Genomic DNA, 15,078 nt, shown 5'->3' with positions numbered 1-15,078 from the left:
GTTGGGTTTTTGGTCAAGCAAGACCCAAGGCGCCATCGAATGCCTGATGGCTCAACCTGGCACTAGTAAGCACCACGGCTGACGGTTGAGCTCTTTCACATGTCTCCTTGCTCCGTCAAGATCGCAAGTGGCAGGAAAACCCGCCCTTGCTTCACGGTCACTCGTTTCGAGTTCCCGCTGGGCACACCAGCTAGGCGCGGCAGCATCCGATTGGGATATGGGAAGAAGCAGCCAGGGGAGATCGCTGGGCTGACTCACAGTCTGTCATCTGTGGCAGTTAGCGCTGCCCCGATCCCCTTCCCGGAACTCGACCACTCGGCCGTGATCCTCCAGGAGCACTGTCCGCCGTACCTTGACAGCTCACCGGCGCGAAGTTCAGGGCTCTGGGTAACTCGGCACCTAGAATCGGCTGGGGCTGCTCCAACAGCCACTTGCAACAGGGCCCGGCTGGACTAACCATTCAGGGGCAGTCATTGAGGCCCAACATTTCACGTATCACAAATGGGAAAACTGTGAGGGGAGAATACCTGACCTGGGCGTGGCAGGGAGTGGCTGCGATGCGTGCAATGCCAGCTCACAAGTTCACGAGCTGGCCAGTTGACGCTTCGAGTAGCCAGTCGAGTCACGGATAGAAATATGATCTTCGTCCCTTGATTTCCTCGGGTTCGTCCAAAGACTGCAGCAGCATCACCGCAATGAGATATCTTCCAAATCTCAGCGTCTGTGTCACGGTTGAAGCTGCAACTCTCATCGGACTCAGCTTTGTCGCTGCTACCTCGTACTTCTTCCGCTCCGTCATGGCGAGGAGAAAGAAGAGCGGCGCGCCCAAGCCATTCCAGGCGATAGCCTCGACGTCAACAGCAGCGACTACATCAAACGATGCCAATTCCAATGGTCTCGCCCAGGCAAAGCCGGCCATCGTCGTGGACCCCGCAACACAAGAAGTCGACACCAGACCGGAGACTTCGTGAGTACTCTCGGAGAAAGATACCTATAGAATTCCATCTTGTCTTGTATTCCAGCGGTTAACCTATTCCTCATCTCAGACCATATGGCAGCCCCGCCTGCACCATCCCGTTTGCCAGCCCGCTCACTCTGCCGCTGGATGTTCTGAGGAAAAGCCCCAAGCTCCATGCCGCCTATGAGAGCCGCCTCCCCGAGCTTTTGGAAATCCCCGAGTCTGTCGGCCACGTGCTCGTCCATCATCTCCACACAGGCGCATACCAGTCCCTCAAGCCGAAGCAGACAGACTCCATGTCAAAGCAGACGGGCGAGCTCAAGACAAGCATCCAAGCATACGCCGCCGCGAGAGCATACGACCTCCCGGATCTGATGCACCTGGCCGATCTGAGCATCGCCAAACACGGCGACGGCCTGCCTCTGCCCGCCTTGCTCGAGGTGGCACGAGACGCCTACCCTACCTTGACCGAAGGGGACGGCTGGTTTCTCGACTATCTCAGGTTGCGCATCCGCCCCCACCTGCAGGATCCAACGTTGCTCCTCAGGTCCAACTTGCTTGATCAGATCAGCAGCATCCTCTCGCCCAACAGGGTCCTCCTCCGCACCGTTCTGGAGCTGTTCTGCGAGAAAATCACTATCCGGCCCGAGCCCGTCACATCGCCGCCCACCGCGAGCACCCTCGCGAGCCCCATCACCAGTCCCGGCAGCTACAGGCCCGTCTCGCCTCTTCCCCCGGCCATCTCGGGGAAGGACTTGAAGGGAACACCTTGGCCGTCACCCGACAACGTATCCGAGCCATCCCAGCCGCCATTGGAGGCAAAGCCTGTGTCCATGCCCCAGCCCGTCGCCTCTCTCGCCCCAATGCCTGAATTGGGTCCTGTCATCCTGGATGTTGTGCTCCCGCCGGGACCATCAATCGAGGCAAGGACTGTGGATGACAAGGGGGCCGACCCCGCCCTGGCAATGGCGGTCAAGGTCAGCATCGAGCCTGAGAGCGAGACAGACGTCGAGCCGGAATCTGAAATGCAGCTCCCTGTAAAGCCCGAGGTTGAGGCTCCTGCCGAGCCCGAGACCACGGTTGCTGCGGAGCCTGAGGTTGGACAGGTTGAGGACTTGGAGACCATTTCGAATCCGGCGGCCGTCGTCCAGCGCGAAAGGAAGGACTCGCGCAGAGGCATCGGTTCGGAGTACGCCCCATACAGGAAACCAGACGCTCCTCCTGAACTTGAGACCGAGCCCAGAATCCAGTCTCAGGTTCAAAGGTGCATGCTTCGGGAAGCCGACTCGGGATTCTGGGAGGGCCCGGATGTCATGGACGCGGGCAAGGAGCTTGTGCCCTCGCTGGTTGAGATTGAGCCCCTGGCTGTATCCGCCCCTGAGTTCGCTCATGAGTCCGAAACTGGTGCCAGCCAGAGGAATGCTTTTGGCATCGACACTCGCGACTTTCCTTCACTCGACAAGCAAGCCACGCCTGAGCCTGAACCAACCGAGGAGAGGAATCTTGTGCCTGTACTGGCGCACGAGTCTGCCTCGGCGGCGACCACCGAGATTGTGTCCAAGGCTGCTCCCGAATCAAAGCCTCCTCCGGAACATCTGTCCATCAAGATGGCAGAAAAGGTTGCCGATTCAGCGGTACAGGCCGTTCCTGGCGATTCTGATATCAGCGCAGCTGAGGTGGCGCCCGAGGGAGCCCGGAGTACGGGAGCCGAGGCTCAGCCTGAGACAGAGAAGGTGGAGCCCGTTGCCTAGGTGTCCCAGAGCAAGAGTCATTTGCTAACTATCTCAGCAGCTTCAGGAGAAGACGGTCGCGCCGGAAGTGCCGGCGAAGCCCGAGCCCAAGCCAAAAGCGGAACCGCTGGACCCCGTCCCTGCTTCCGACGATTCTCAGCCCGCTGGGCCCGCTGAGCCCGAGACTCCTCGTCACCGCAACGTCGAGCCAGAGCCGGAGCCCGCTGGGAAGTTCGAGATTCTTCAATGCGCCAATACCGACTCGGCCGCCCCCGCCGCCGCCCTCCGCGCCGCTGCGGACGCGGCCGCCAAATCTCCGGCGATGGTCAGTACAAAGCCTGCGCCGCGGCAAGAGCAGGGTGCAAAGACTGAAGCCGTCACGGTGGATGTCCAGCCCTGCGGAACCGCTCAGGGCCGGCAGCGGAGCTGGAAGAAGCGCTTCCTGAGCCTCCGCACCCCCGCGCTCTTTGGCCACGGCATGTGAATCGTTCCTCGGCACGGCGGGCAACCCACGGTATTATTATCATCCAACAACAGTGTGTCGGCGGTATTGATGGGCGGCAGCAGCACTGAGATAACACGTCCGGCATACGAATCGCAAATGCAAGAATCCTGTACAGTCTCTTTTATCGATGACATGCGGCATGATTTTTCATTGCTTCTTGTCCTCGCCTTTGGCTTCGCTGGTTGCTGGCGTCTGGCTGGCGCTTATACTCGCTTATACTTCCTCTGGTTCACTCTTGTCCCCCTTGGCTTCAGACTGTTGTGAGGGCAGGGCATTAGATTGGGCATTATTGAGCTCCCTGGCGTTTCACGTTTCCGTCTTCTGGACTGTTGGTTGGCAGGAGCTTCGTAGCTTCTTGCACAGGCAACTGAGCAACATCTTTGGATATTCGACTCCGCGCTGGGCATGGATTCGGGGCTTACATGGTAGCGCAAGCTGGACATGGAACTGGGGAAGATTGTCCTTCGTTAGGCCGTAGAGGCTTGGGGGCATGGTGTCCACGTTTCGGAGCTGGGTTAGACTGCAGTTGGTTTCTTAAGGACTAGAGGGCTCAGGTAGCATGAATTGGATGAGCATTGGCGGCTTTCTGGGCAGCTTTCTGGCTTACAAACTGAGCTCATCAAGGCCTATGTTCGGCAAGTTAAACTGAGTACTAACTAGTCTGGACAGTAATTGAATGTCGGCGATTCCCTAATCAAGCATACAACATCTGAAACATCAAACGGGAAGGACAGTATTGCTGTTTGACGTCAACACATGCAGTTTCCTACCCTAGGCGCAAGTGTCAGAAGTCCAAGACGAGTGAATCATCCACGCCTTAGGGATAAACCACAATGACAAACCCATTCACTCTCCTAACCAAGTCCTTTGTTTCGTCCGATCAACGTTTCTCACCATTGAAGAGTATGTGTATTTGAGGCTCTAGACATTCCTTTTCCCTCTCCCCTTTCCCCCCTCCCCTTTCCCCTCTCCCCTTTCCCTTTCCTTTCCCCTTTCCCGTTCCCTTCACCTCTTCCCCCCACCACTACATTCAATCTTTCAGGGCCCCGCCTGGCTAGTAGGTACACACCGCCCCCATAGCCTCGCCGTCTTCGCACATGGCATATGGGTCGACGTGCAATGTGCCATATTGCACGTTAACCCGTCATCTTGCTCTGTCGCATGTCTTGCCTGTCCGTCGCGCGGATCAGCACTTCTTGAACTTGTGTTGGTACATTTCTCTCTTGCAGACGATGCAGTGCCAGGACCAGACTGAGCATATTGCTCTTAACGTTAGACTCACTGTGAGTGGTCTGTTATGTGCTCGCCTGATTTATGATCGAGGGTGATAATTAGAGAGGTATTGTAGTGTTGGAGGCTGCGAGAAATGGTTGAGAATAGTGCTGGTTGTCCTCAACGATGAGCTGTGTTTTCGAGCCGGTATGCTTTTTGATGCCTTGAGACTATAAGAAACTGCGCCCTCCAAATGTAGTGGTAGATTTTCTGGCTTGCCACAAACACCAGAGTTCTCGTCAATATATACCAGGTCCCCGAGGTTAGCCTTTGAATAACGTAACTATTTGTGTGGTATAGTGAAATTGTAACACAAGGCCATTAGTTCAGCGTGGCTCTACAGTACAGCTGCTCATCTTTACGTGTGGTATCGAGCAGGCAGCCTGGAGCATTTCCATTTTCAGTTTGTCTTACGACCGAACTCTCTTCACTGTCCAATTCATGTCACCTGGCGCACAACTGCCTTGAGAAAGGCATTGGGGCCTGTGTGATACATAGACCTCGTCATTGACTGCTTCCTCAGAACACGTCACGGTGGCAGAGAGGACAATCTACCAGGTACTGCTTGTTGTAGTGGTGTCATTGCCAGTACTTGATCACTCGGATCTTTGCTGCCACATGACATGATATGTGTCTGGGTAAAATGGGCGCTTGTTTTTCAATCACTCAACACCGCTGCTGGTAAGAGCATACCATGGCCACCCCTTGCTCTCCGTGCATGGACTTAGTTGTCTCTTGAACAATCTGCACACTTGACAGTGGTGGAAACTTCCATTCCCCATCTGCCGCTTGGGCATCTCTTCCCTGTTTCCTTTGCCTTCGGGCAGCGGACGACCAGCTGATCGACAGGAATTGTGCATGCGCGGCACTGTCATATCCATACCCAGTAAAGTACACATAAGCTTTGTGCCTGAAACTTCTCTCTTGATGGGCATTGAGGGGGAAGAAACGGTGAATAGACAGGGGTCGCATGACGTGACTTGACTTCACATTTCGAGTTATCAGGTCCGAGTTGAATGACTTGCTCGTGTTGGATGATGATCGTTTGTCAAACCGGAAACCACTTCTCGGGCACTCCGAGGATTTGCGAGGCGGTTTAAATCCAATCAATACCTCGCACTGCCAAGTTGCCAGATCTCCCCATCCTCGTGCTGCACTCAGGGCCTTGCTTTCTGAGTAGCAGTAACTTTGGACGGCAATCCTTCATAGTTTGAGCCTGGCAGTGCCGTGGGTTATGACCTGTTCGTTGCATGTGCTCACCCTGGGGCCATTGCCTCGCCGGGCGCCTTTTGCAGCGCTCATACGCTCCAGCCACGAGCGTCCTTGATGCCACGCAGGCTGGATAGTTTGCACGGCAAGACAGACCGCGAGAAGATGATGCCTCGGACCAAATCAGGAGCAGAGTCATCACCTGGCATGGTGCGTGGCCCAATAGACACACTGTGCTTTGGTGCATTGGGCCACCACCAACGTTTTCTTTCTGTCTGAGTTTCACAGCCCAAGCAGGTGGCCGGTTGCTGCCAATTGGTTAACCGGGTGTGGTTCCTGAACGTGGTGTTTCAGGTCTGCTGACAAGCCCCAGCCAATGGATCGGCCAAGACTTGCACCCAATCCAAGCCTCGTGGAGTGCCTGTCCCAGTCAAGTTGTGTGCAAACCAGACGACTCGAAACAGGTCTCGAAGAAGTAAGATTCCCAAGATTTTCGATTGGTCGCTCTCGAAAGCTGGCTGAGACTTGAGAGTCATCTAAGAAGGAGACACGAGGGGCGCGCACTCCGTGACGCTTAAGCCGAAAAGTGCCTTCTTAAGCAAAACGACGCCTTCGGATCTTGGACCTCCGAATATCTTTTTCAGAGTGGTATTGCTGCCAGTGAAGGTCGCGTCGAAGTTGAGAGACGGCTGCGAGTCGGTCGAGGACAGCTCTATCTGACGCAAGGAACTGGAACCACCAGGCCTGGACATAATGGAGACAATTCTCGAGTCAAGCCACCCAACGACCACCGTTTCTGGGATTACACCTGAGGCGGCCTTGTTCTCAGTCGTCAGACCGACTCAGCTGGGGACGGAAACTGTCGTGTCATCCACCAGTATTGACGGGTTCCACGGGAGGTCTGCGTCACTGAACCTTCCTCTAGCGAGAAAGGCGAGCTTTCGAGTCCGCGAATGGGTCAAACGATCAGGTTCGAGCCGGTAAGCCCAAGTGCCCTTGTAACTCTGGAATGAGCCGCGAGGTGGACTGACGCCCAGTCCAGGACTCAGACAGCGGCTACATCAGGACTCTCCACATCACGGCCCTTGAAAGCACACATCAAGCACCTTGGAGGCGGCCGGCTGGAGGAAGTAAATGTCGAAGGAACAGCCCACAATACGAATCTCCTAGTACCGGCAACTCGGCGAGAATCGAGGACCCGGGCAAGTTCTCCCGACAGTCGAGTAACACAATGGTTCGACTTCCAGTTCTACGCCGAGCCGCCTGAGACTAGCCAACCAAAGCCCCATGCTCTTCTCGGACCATTCCCCTTTGAAAGGCGCCCAAACCGACGACAACGGTCCGGATCGACGAATTCCGACCTCCGGCCAGCGCCACTCAGGGTGCCCTGCCCCGAGAAAGGAGGCAGTTCCAGCAGCGTCACCACGCCGTCGAAGACACTGGCACGGAAGTGCTCGAAATGGAAACCTCTGCCACTGCCTCCTGCGCAGTCAGTTGAGCCTAAGCGGCTGGAAGTGGAAACCATGGCAGTCACCGATGATGCCGAAACGAAGGCGCTGGTCAAGAGGAATGACGAGCAACAGTCAAAAGGCGCGTCGTGCTCACACAGCCCTGGGGATCACTCTCCGGGACGAGATGAGCTGGGAATCCTACCGGTGACCCGCTTCGGTACGCCCCCTCTAACACCCGACAGCAGCACAGGCGGTGTCGCCATGAGGCGTCTGGTCGGGGACAAGGGCAAGGGCAAGGATACAGAGGGACGGCCCCTTGCAGAGTCCAGGACCGACGACGGCAGAAGGAGGGAAAGATCGGGATCAAAGGCCGACGCCCACGCCCCCTTGCGATACACCCGTCAAGAGCGAATTTGGTTACACGTGAATTACAGGGGTGAGGTCCCCTTCCTCAAGGCATGGGGGCTGGACATCAAGAAGGCGGCTGATCGTGTTGAGGGCGTGGCCATTCTCAGGGACTTGATGCAAGCAGAGCGGGAGAGGTACGGGATAGCTGGTCCTCAGGTTGTAGCTTAGGGGCAGACTGTGGCAGTATATTGAAATGAGTTGCTTAATGCTTAAATATGCGTGGGTCGTCCTGGTTGAGCAGTAGGGAGTTTGTCATGATTGGTAGCTATACGTGTTAATGGAGGATTGCGTTTATGGTACATATCTTCGATCATGACTTGGTATCAAATCTGGTGTACGTGTATCAACGTTGGAGAATTGCCACACCCATTGCAGCCCAACCAACAAACCGGCCAGTCGGTCGTATTTGTGAACTGGAAGGGCATAATGCGCAGAGCGAGAGACTGACTTACAGTCAATCCTGAGGAAGCAGCTTTGTATTTCACCGGATGGTAAGGCACAGCCACCACCCAATTCGAATGATGGCCACTGCCACATTCGATGCTGTTCTACACGTGTACATACACATGGAACCCGGAGCTTGTTCACGCCACTTAGCTCGGAGCGGACCCACAGTACCAGGCCGGACCGCCGGAGGCTGCATGAGAAACTTGGCTCGGGTCGATCTTCAGTATTCAGTCACTGCCCGGCTGCTGGAGCATTCGGTGGGGCTTGGTGCCACCACGAACTCATCCATCGTCCGTATAAAAAGGGGTACCTGTACTCCCAGTCATCACATGTAGGGCAGCTTTAGAAGCCAACGAACCCAGTTTGTAAAACAATAAGATGAAAAGGGGGGTGTCTCACCAACCATTTCACCCAGACGCTGGACTAGACGACCATCGGCCGGCGAGGCCTCGACATACCCGCTCCCGCTCTCAGGGGTCTGATAACACCCGCAGGAGCAATGCCGACAATGGCCCGAATTCACAAACAATACAAGGCGTTGGACAGTCTCAAGGCAGCATCTTTCGGCGACTGACGCACTTGCGGGCAGAGAGCTACACATCTCACATCCGTTCAGACTCGCGGACTTCGTGGGATGGCACCACCGTCCCGAGTCGCACCCCCTCGCCCTCACCATCCCAATCTCCCGTCCGGCGCAACCACCGGCCCCGGCCGCTCTCAGTAGTCACCCTTCCGGGCCACTCGCCCGTCCGACCAGCCGTGATTGCCGACCGGTGGAGCTACGACCGGGAGCGGATGCCGTCTCGACCGCCGACACCCTTGCATGTGAGCAACGACGAGGGCACTGGGGTAGCCTCCTCACCAAGACCAGCCAGCACCACCGTCACCGACTCTGGGCCCTCGAGCAGAGCCGAATCCATCCCGTTGAGCGCATCCACCGCGGACCGACTCAGCTCGCCGGCCCTGACCCTCATCCCACCCCCCCCACCAGATTTTGGCGAGAGCCAGGAACCAAAGGGCAAGTTCCGACAGTCCTGCCACCTCCTGACGAGCGAGGAGATGGAGATGCTCTCACACCCTCCACCACCACCATCTCCCATGTCAGCGAAGAGACCGCTGGCGTCACCATCATCCCCGCCATCACCACCGCCGCCAGGGGTGCCGCCCGCATCACTAAAGCCGAATCAGAAGCCAGTCAACGAGACGTCGTCGTCGCCCCTTGGGGCTCCTCCCCACCAGAAGGGAGACCAGCTTCTTCCTGTCCACCGCAGGCATATGGTCGGCGACCTGGACAAGGACAGACCCGGCTGTTTGGGCCTGTGCGAGATCTTGACGGCCCAGCGGATCGGCGCGACGTTTGGCGGCTGGTTCATGGGCGTCGTGATGCCGCTCGCGACAGGGTTTGTCAACCGGTGTGTTGCTGCTGTCACGAGTTGTCAGTGACGTTATCTGCTCTGCCGGACAGATTCTGAGGAAGCAGGGCTTGAAACGGATTCAGTAGGAGAAATGGAAGTGGAATACGGAAGAGGGTATGATTTATTTGATGAGCCGGGCAGGACGGCATGCTCTGACGACACCTTCCGGTCAGCTACGCTGTTCAAACCTTAGAAACGTTTCTGTTTGTGGGATATGGGGCGTAAATAAATGCGTGGATCCGGGAAAAGTCTTGAGTTGAAGATGCACCGCGTTATCCGAAATCTGTAGCATTGACTGCAGGAGAGAACAGCATGAAAGCAAAAGACGAAGAACACACGCCATATTACCACGCTTCCCAACCCGGCCCAACCAAATCCGTGCTCTCGAGGTCTCCAAAAACCAGCAGCCGATTCCCACAAACGCCCTTGCCCCTATCCTCCGGTCCAGCCCCTCTTGACAAGCAAAGCAGGGTATTGACATTACCTTGGCAGAACTTCGTAACCAGAACAGACCGTTAACCGTTATCCAAAACACATCAAAACGTAACGCACGTAACGCATATCGCAAAGCCACTCAAGTCTTCAAAACACCACGACCGACGCTGACTGGTAGTCATCCGCCGGCAGTGGCGCCGGCGACGAGGGTGCATCACCCTCGTCCTTGGAGCTGTTGCTCTCCCACAGCTCAAAGCTCTCGCCGGCGCCCTCAATGGGGCCCAAGCCAGCAGCAGCAGCTTCTTCCAAGGCGGATCGGTCATGGCCGCCCATGATATCATCAACGTCGACGCCCTCGACGTCATCGAGGCTGACCTGCGGCGCGTGCAGCTCCTCCGACAACATGCCGTCGGCAGCAGCAGCAGCAGCGAACCATTGTTGCTCTTCCTCTCCGTCCGCGGGCAGGGGAGGCAACGGCTTCGCCTGCTGCGGGATATCAGCAGCAGTTTCAGCGGCCTCTCCAACAACCACAGCCTCAGGATCCTCCTCATCCCCGGGTACGATGAACACGCTCGAGCTATCGCACCCCTCGGCATAAAAATCCGCCACGTTCATCTCCGCCAGCGGTCCCCGCCCCTTGAGAAGGAGCACGTCCTCATCAACCTCAACCCGGCCCACCTCGGAAGAAGACCGCGAAGAAGAACCACCCACTCCCCGCGCGGTAGACGTCTGACTGACGTCCTCGGGCGGCGGGATATTCTCCTTGTCACGTCCTTCGGCACGGTCGCGCTTGGCGCGGCTCTCGGATTCCTCGTCGCTGCTGATGTCGAGCGTGTGGGTGCCGTGCTGCAGAAGGTTGGTCATTTCCTGCTCCGGGGTGTCCTCGTGGATGTTGAAGCACCATGACGATTTCGTGTCTGGGGTGGGGATGAAGAAGTCTCCTGGGGCCGACGCGTTGCTACCACTGCTACCACTGCTACTACTGCTGGTGCTGGAGGCCTTGCGGCTGCTGCTCTTGGCGGAGCGACGCAGACTCCCCGAGTAGCTTGGGATGGTACCCTTGAGCGCGGCATCTAGGGAAAAGGGCACGCTGGCGGCGCCCAGGCTGAATGATGGCGGGTCTGGGCGGGAGATGCGGCGGCGAGAGAGGATGCCCATGCGCTTGGAGGCGCGGGTGGGCGAGCGGCCGGCTGGGGCTGTCAAGGGGGAGGGTGCTGTGCTCTTGGCCTTGATGAGCCGGGCGGCTGGTGACTTGGGCTGGAGGATGTCCCGTGGCCGGGGCGCAGACGAGAGTCGGCTGGGTGGGCTGCTGAGGACATCCTTGACAACCGGAGAGTAGGCGGCTTTGGTGAGGGTAAAGGCAGGGGACTTGGTGAAGCCCTTGCTGAGGCCGTCCCAGAAATCAACGCCCTTTGAGCGCTTGGGAGAAAAGGATACAGGAGCGATGTTCTCTGAGTTGGCCACATCCTCCACCTCGGAAGCCTTGCGCTTGATGGGCGAGGCTGAGATGGCTTCGGGATGTCAGCGGTTTTATTTCACAATTCGTTGAACTAGCACAACAGGGATTCGTAAGGCATTTGAAGAGGAATACACATGGCAATGGATAAGAGGCATTCACAAACGGTAAAGAGGGATATGCGAGTCTAGAAAAAGCCATCGACATACCATTCTGCCGATTCTTGACGCTGGCCAAGCTCTGCAACCGTGTCCCGTCGACAGGGGCAAACGGTTGTCGGGTGAGGATTGCCATGGTGGGGAATGGCGGAGCAGTGTCGCTGTGCGATCGAATTCAAGCTCCGGCGTACAACCCAGTTGTCGTCTGGCTCGACGCGCGAAGGTGTATTGTTGACTGATCTTTGGAGACCAGAGCACAAGAGTGTCGACTCTCTAGACTGTCGGCGATAACAACCGCGGGGAGGGACAAGGGAGAGGGCAAATGGCAGGGTTAGCTTGGCGGGGCGAGGGAGCGCGCTATCTTTATTGCGCAAGTGGTCTTCTGGAATGGCCGGCCGGCGAAGACGGTCTCTCTGTCTGTGGCGTCGCGATACTTGGAAGTTGGAATTAAATTAGTGCGTGCTTTGCGACTTGGACGAGGCAGACCCGGGGTATGCCAACGAGAGCGCCAAGGTTCGCGCAGGTGCGGATAACGTTGTGGTGTGGGCTCGTCTGGTGAGACGCCGTCACTCAGGTTGGTCTGGTCCTGGAGGCCTGTTTGAGAAACGCAACCTGGGGACTGCGAATGGCTGACAGTTGAGGATGGAAGAAGCTGAAGCGCGTCGACAGGGCGGTGAGGTCCAGCGAGTGGAACAGGGCAGGAAGGACAGGGACTGGCAAGCCAGGGAGTCAGGGACGGCCCAGGTTTAAGGGCGAGAACCTGGAATCCTGCACCTCTGACACCTCCAGAGGGAGAGTGTCCCGCAGCAGCATGGAAAGGACGGCAGGCAAATGAATGGCACTCGAACGCTCGGGTCTCGAACGGCGCAAAAGGGATCTGCCCATGCTGGTTGGCGCACTCCTGCAGCCGCAGGTCCAACCGGAGATTGGGCTGCTTTCACTCGCAGTGCTTGACGTGCCTTTTCGTGCTAAAACCTTACGTGTGCCACCTTGGCCCCAATCAGGGCAACCGCAGGTCTGGAGCGGGGTGCTGCGCTTCAGAGCTTGCAGGGCAGCCGTGCGGGCAGCTTGGACAGCCGGCGACAAGCAAGGCGATTGGCAGCTGCCCGATGCAGCCTGCCCTCGTCTTCTCCAATCACAGCCCGAGCGCATGACCCACCTGACGCGGTGTGCCGGCTTCCGGCGAATAGTCGCGTCGGCGACTGCTCCATCTCGCGGCACGGGCCCTGGTTCGCGTCAAGTGGTTCCACTTCTCGTGCCCCGATTCGGGTGATCTGTGTAAGTCGCGAAGAACAGGTTGCTCTCCCTTGCTTCCCGTGATCCTGTCTGACGCTTTCTGCCAGGTACGGTTTCGGGGAACGGGATACGGCATTCCCTATCCGTAGGTGACTTCGGTGACAATGGGATGTGTGGCCAGCACAGTCCCGGGGCCGAGGGAATGAATCACTGACTGCTACGGACGGATATGGCTCCCTCGCTGACAGCGGCGCAGCGGTGGTTTACGCCTCCCATCGTGACCAAGATCCCCCGCATTTCAGGTAGGGTATCTTATAATCCATTCTTTTAAGCTGAAACGCCGATGCTCCGGACGGTCAACGTACACCAAAGATTTCCGATGTTGGGCACTTACATGTTCTTATTTCCATTTTCTCTTCCGCTCATGGCAATGACGTAGCGAGCTCCTTAAGGTAAGAGCAAGCCCACTTCGACTGCCAAGGGATCTCCAGTGACTCCAGCAGCAGGGAGAAAAGCGCCCGATCTTAGGCATTTCGTTTTATAACGGCAGTGGTAGTTGAGCCCCTCTCTCAACTTCCAGAGAGATACCTGGGTAACCTGGAGTGTGTGCTCTGGACGCACTTGAGGGCAGAGGAGGATCCGTATACTAATGCATGCAAGAGGTGTCTCCCTCTGCCTGTCCAGGCCATCCATTGGGAGTTAAAACACTCCCGTCGCCGGTGGTTTGTAGTCAAATTCATTTCACTTCTGGCGTCACGGTTCCTTCGACTGACAGCTGGCGCTTGCTCCGCTTTGCGATCGAAGAAATCAACCGTCGGGTGCCAAGCCATCGAGACAGCCCTGCCCCACCTCCAGGCGATGCTGCATGCGGGCAACTTGCAAGTCTGAATGGAAATGAGGTGAAACCCATCAATTTGCTGCTGCAGCTGGACTTCATCCATTGCTTCCTGGTTTTCTGACAACCAATTGGTCCAGCCATACTTTCTTTCCCTCTTTCAAGTAATGGCCTCGATCAATGACCTGGCTACGGCCGCTACCGCCCTCGCCACCTCCTCCGCTGCAGCAGCCCCGCACCAACCGCCAGTGCCCGATCCGGCCCCGCACACCGACGATCGCGGCGGCAGCACGGGTATGGAGCAGCCCGCCGTGGCCCGGGGCGCCCTCGTAGTTCTCGAAGGCCTGGACAGAAGCGGCAAGACGACGCAGGTGAAGCTGCTGGAACAGCGCTTCGTCGAGCTGGGGCGCAAGGTGAAGGTGATGCGCTTCCCGGGTATGTTGCATTTTAAAAACCTTACCTATTGTACAATGCCCCGATGCGGCTCTGTGCAACCACGTAAACAAGTTACAGGGACCCCGACTGACTGACTGGCGTTAAAAAAAGACCGCACCACGCCCATTGGCCAGATGATCGACTCGTATCTCAAGAGCCAGGTCGACATGGACGATCACGTCATCCACCTGCTCTTCAGCGCGAACCGGTGGGAGGCAGCGTACGGTCACACCCCGATCCCTTAGACTATCTTGTGTTTTGCCAAGTTAAGACCAAGTCAAGCAAATCTATCGCCTCGCTTCTGTCGGCAGGCACCACGGTCCTCTGCGACCGCTACTACCATAGCGGCATCGTCTACTCGGCCGCCAAGCAGAACCCGTCCCTGACCCTCTCGTGGGCCCGCGCGCCCGAGGTCGGTCTCCCCCGCCCGGACCTCGTGCTGTTCCTGGACCTGGACGAGTCCGCCGCGCAAGCCCGGGGTGGGTGGGGCGGCGAGGCGTACGAGAGGGCCGATATGCAGCGGCGCGTCAGGGAGCTCTTTTGGGGTTTGAGCCTGGGCAAGATCGAGACGGCGTCGGTTATTGCGGCAGAGGACGATGCTGCGGGACCCAGGGAAGAAGTGGCCGTCGGACCGCCAACCACTTCCCAGCCGCGCCTGTCGGGCGTCGAGTATCGGTTCAGACAGGAGGAAGAGGACCTTCATGTCATCGATGCCAGCCCGTCCGTCGAGGAGGTTGCCGAGGAGGTATGGAAGGTGGTCAAGGCGAGGGTGGAGGCTGTCGGGAACGGCGAGGTTGGGAGAACGGTGAGGAGAGTCTCATGAGGGGCATGTTCGACCGTGTATCATAGCGGTGTCAGCGCAGCAAAGCAAGGGGCCATGAGCGGCAGGGGACGTTGTATGATATGCAGAGGCTTTCATGGCTGTGTTGGACGGGGAAAAGTCAGGCGTTGAATATTTGCGGCGGCTGAACTCGACCGCGGTGACTTATTGAGCCCAGGTAACTCAGTACCGCTTGCAACTGGTATACGTCGTACCGTCCCCCCCATCACTGGACCCAGGAGCCAAAGAGTGTCAAATGCCGTGTTGAATGACCAAAAACCGCCGCCATCCAGAATCAGAAATCCGGC

General features: G+C 57.4%; 7 protein-coding genes across 7 annotated transcripts; 5 read left to right on the top strand and 2 right to left on the bottom strand.

The window, feature by feature from the left end:
* Window positions 1–695: 695 nt before the first annotated feature.
* N657DRAFT_636040 (uncharacterized protein) lies at window positions 696–3,172 on the top strand (the record flags this gene model as incomplete). Its single annotated transcript, XM_062791391.1, has 3 exons — window positions 696–967; window positions 1,047–2,691; window positions 2,750–3,172. The coding sequence occupies 3 exons, from the start codon at window positions 696–698 to the stop codon at window positions 3,170–3,172; spliced, it is 2,340 nt and encodes a 779-aa protein (XP_062644752.1).
* Window positions 3,173–5,480: 2,308 nt separating this feature from the next.
* On the bottom strand, window positions 5,481–6,174 carry N657DRAFT_132255 (uncharacterized protein). The gene has a single exon (XM_062785876.1). It carries the CDS (start codon window positions 5,919–5,921, stop codon window positions 5,562–5,564), a length of 360 nt encoding a protein of 119 aa, XP_062644751.1. The 5' UTR covers window positions 5,922–6,174; the 3' UTR covers window positions 5,481–5,561.
* On the top strand, window positions 6,082–7,833 carry N657DRAFT_673764 (uncharacterized protein). The gene is made up of 2 exons (XM_062795708.1): window positions 6,082–6,654; window positions 6,717–7,833. The coding sequence occupies exons 1-2, from the start codon at window positions 6,428–6,430 to the stop codon at window positions 7,699–7,701; spliced, it is 1,212 nt and encodes a 403-aa protein (XP_062644750.1). The 5' UTR covers window positions 6,082–6,427; the 3' UTR covers window positions 7,702–7,833.
* A 381-nt stretch (window positions 7,834–8,214) lies between these two features.
* On the top strand, window positions 8,215–9,565 carry N657DRAFT_132251 (uncharacterized protein). Its single transcript, XM_062785875.1, has one exon. It carries the CDS (start codon window positions 8,359–8,361, stop codon window positions 9,421–9,423), a length of 1,065 nt encoding a protein of 354 aa, XP_062644749.1. The 5' UTR covers window positions 8,215–8,358; the 3' UTR covers window positions 9,424–9,565.
* Window positions 9,566–9,946, top strand: N657DRAFT_132273 (uncharacterized protein). Its single transcript, XM_062785877.1, has one exon. The coding sequence runs from the start codon at window positions 9,708–9,710 to the stop codon at window positions 9,912–9,914; it is 207 nt and encodes a 68-aa protein (XP_062644748.1). The 5' UTR covers window positions 9,566–9,707; the 3' UTR covers window positions 9,915–9,946.
* Window positions 9,947–9,977: 31 nt separating this feature from the next.
* N657DRAFT_683104 (uncharacterized protein) lies at window positions 9,978–11,580 on the bottom strand (the record flags this gene model as incomplete). Its single annotated transcript, XM_062796541.1, has 2 exons — window positions 9,978–11,341; window positions 11,496–11,580. 2 exons carry the CDS (start codon window positions 11,578–11,580, stop codon window positions 9,978–9,980), a joined length of 1,449 nt encoding a protein of 482 aa, XP_062644747.1.
* A 1,456-nt stretch (window positions 11,581–13,036) lies between these two features.
* On the top strand, window positions 13,037–15,043 carry N657DRAFT_132043 (P-loop containing nucleoside triphosphate hydrolase protein). Its single transcript, XM_062785873.1, has 5 exons — window positions 13,037–13,342; window positions 13,485–13,579; window positions 13,656–13,980; window positions 14,062–14,170; window positions 14,233–15,043. The coding sequence occupies exons 1-5, from the start codon at window positions 13,330–13,332 to the stop codon at window positions 14,771–14,773; spliced, it is 1,083 nt and encodes a 360-aa protein (XP_062644746.1). The 5' UTR covers window positions 13,037–13,329; the 3' UTR covers window positions 14,774–15,043.
* The last annotated feature ends 35 nt before the right edge of the window (window positions 15,044–15,078 follow it).

The sequence above is a fragment of the Parathielavia appendiculata genome, assembly GCF_033297405.1.
Source record: "Parathielavia appendiculata strain CBS 731.68 unplaced genomic scaffold N657scaffold_13, whole genome shotgun sequence".
NCBI classification, from domain to species: Eukaryota; Fungi; Ascomycota; class Sordariomycetes; order Sordariales; family Chaetomiaceae; genus Parathielavia; species Parathielavia appendiculata.
This window is presented reverse-complemented; position numbering and strand designations above follow the sequence as displayed.

What these genes read in the sequence shown, in the direction of transcription:
- N657DRAFT_132043 (XM_062785873.1), top strand. An exon ending in CAAGTCTGAATGGAAATGAG is followed by an intron (nt 13,580 to 13,655) that starts GTGAAACCCATC and finishes CAATTGGTCCAG; the next exon opens with CCATACTTTCTTTCCCTCTT. An exon ending in TTTTAAAAACCTTACCTATT is followed by an intron (nt 13,981 to 14,061) that starts GTACAATGCCCC and finishes CGTTAAAAAAAG; the next exon opens with ACCGCACCACGCCCATTGGC.
- N657DRAFT_132255 (XM_062785876.1), bottom strand. Translation starts at nt 5,921, where the DNA reads ATGCACCAAAGCACAGTGTGTCTATTGGGCCACGCACCATGCCAGGTG.
- N657DRAFT_132251 (XM_062785875.1), top strand. Translation starts at nt 8,359, where the DNA reads ATGAAAAGGGGGGTGTCTCACCAACCATTTCACCCAGACGCTGGACTA.
- N657DRAFT_673764 (XM_062795708.1), top strand. Translation starts at nt 6,428, where the DNA reads ATGGAGACAATTCTCGAGTCAAGCCACCCAACGACCACCGTTTCTGGG. An exon ending in AAACGATCAGGTTCGAGCCG is followed by an intron (nt 6,655 to 6,716) that starts GTAAGCCCAAGT and finishes CGCCCAGTCCAG; the next exon opens with GACTCAGACAGCGGCTACAT.
- N657DRAFT_132273 (XM_062785877.1), top strand. Translation starts at nt 9,708, where the DNA reads ATGAAAGCAAAAGACGAAGAACACACGCCATATTACCACGCTTCCCAA.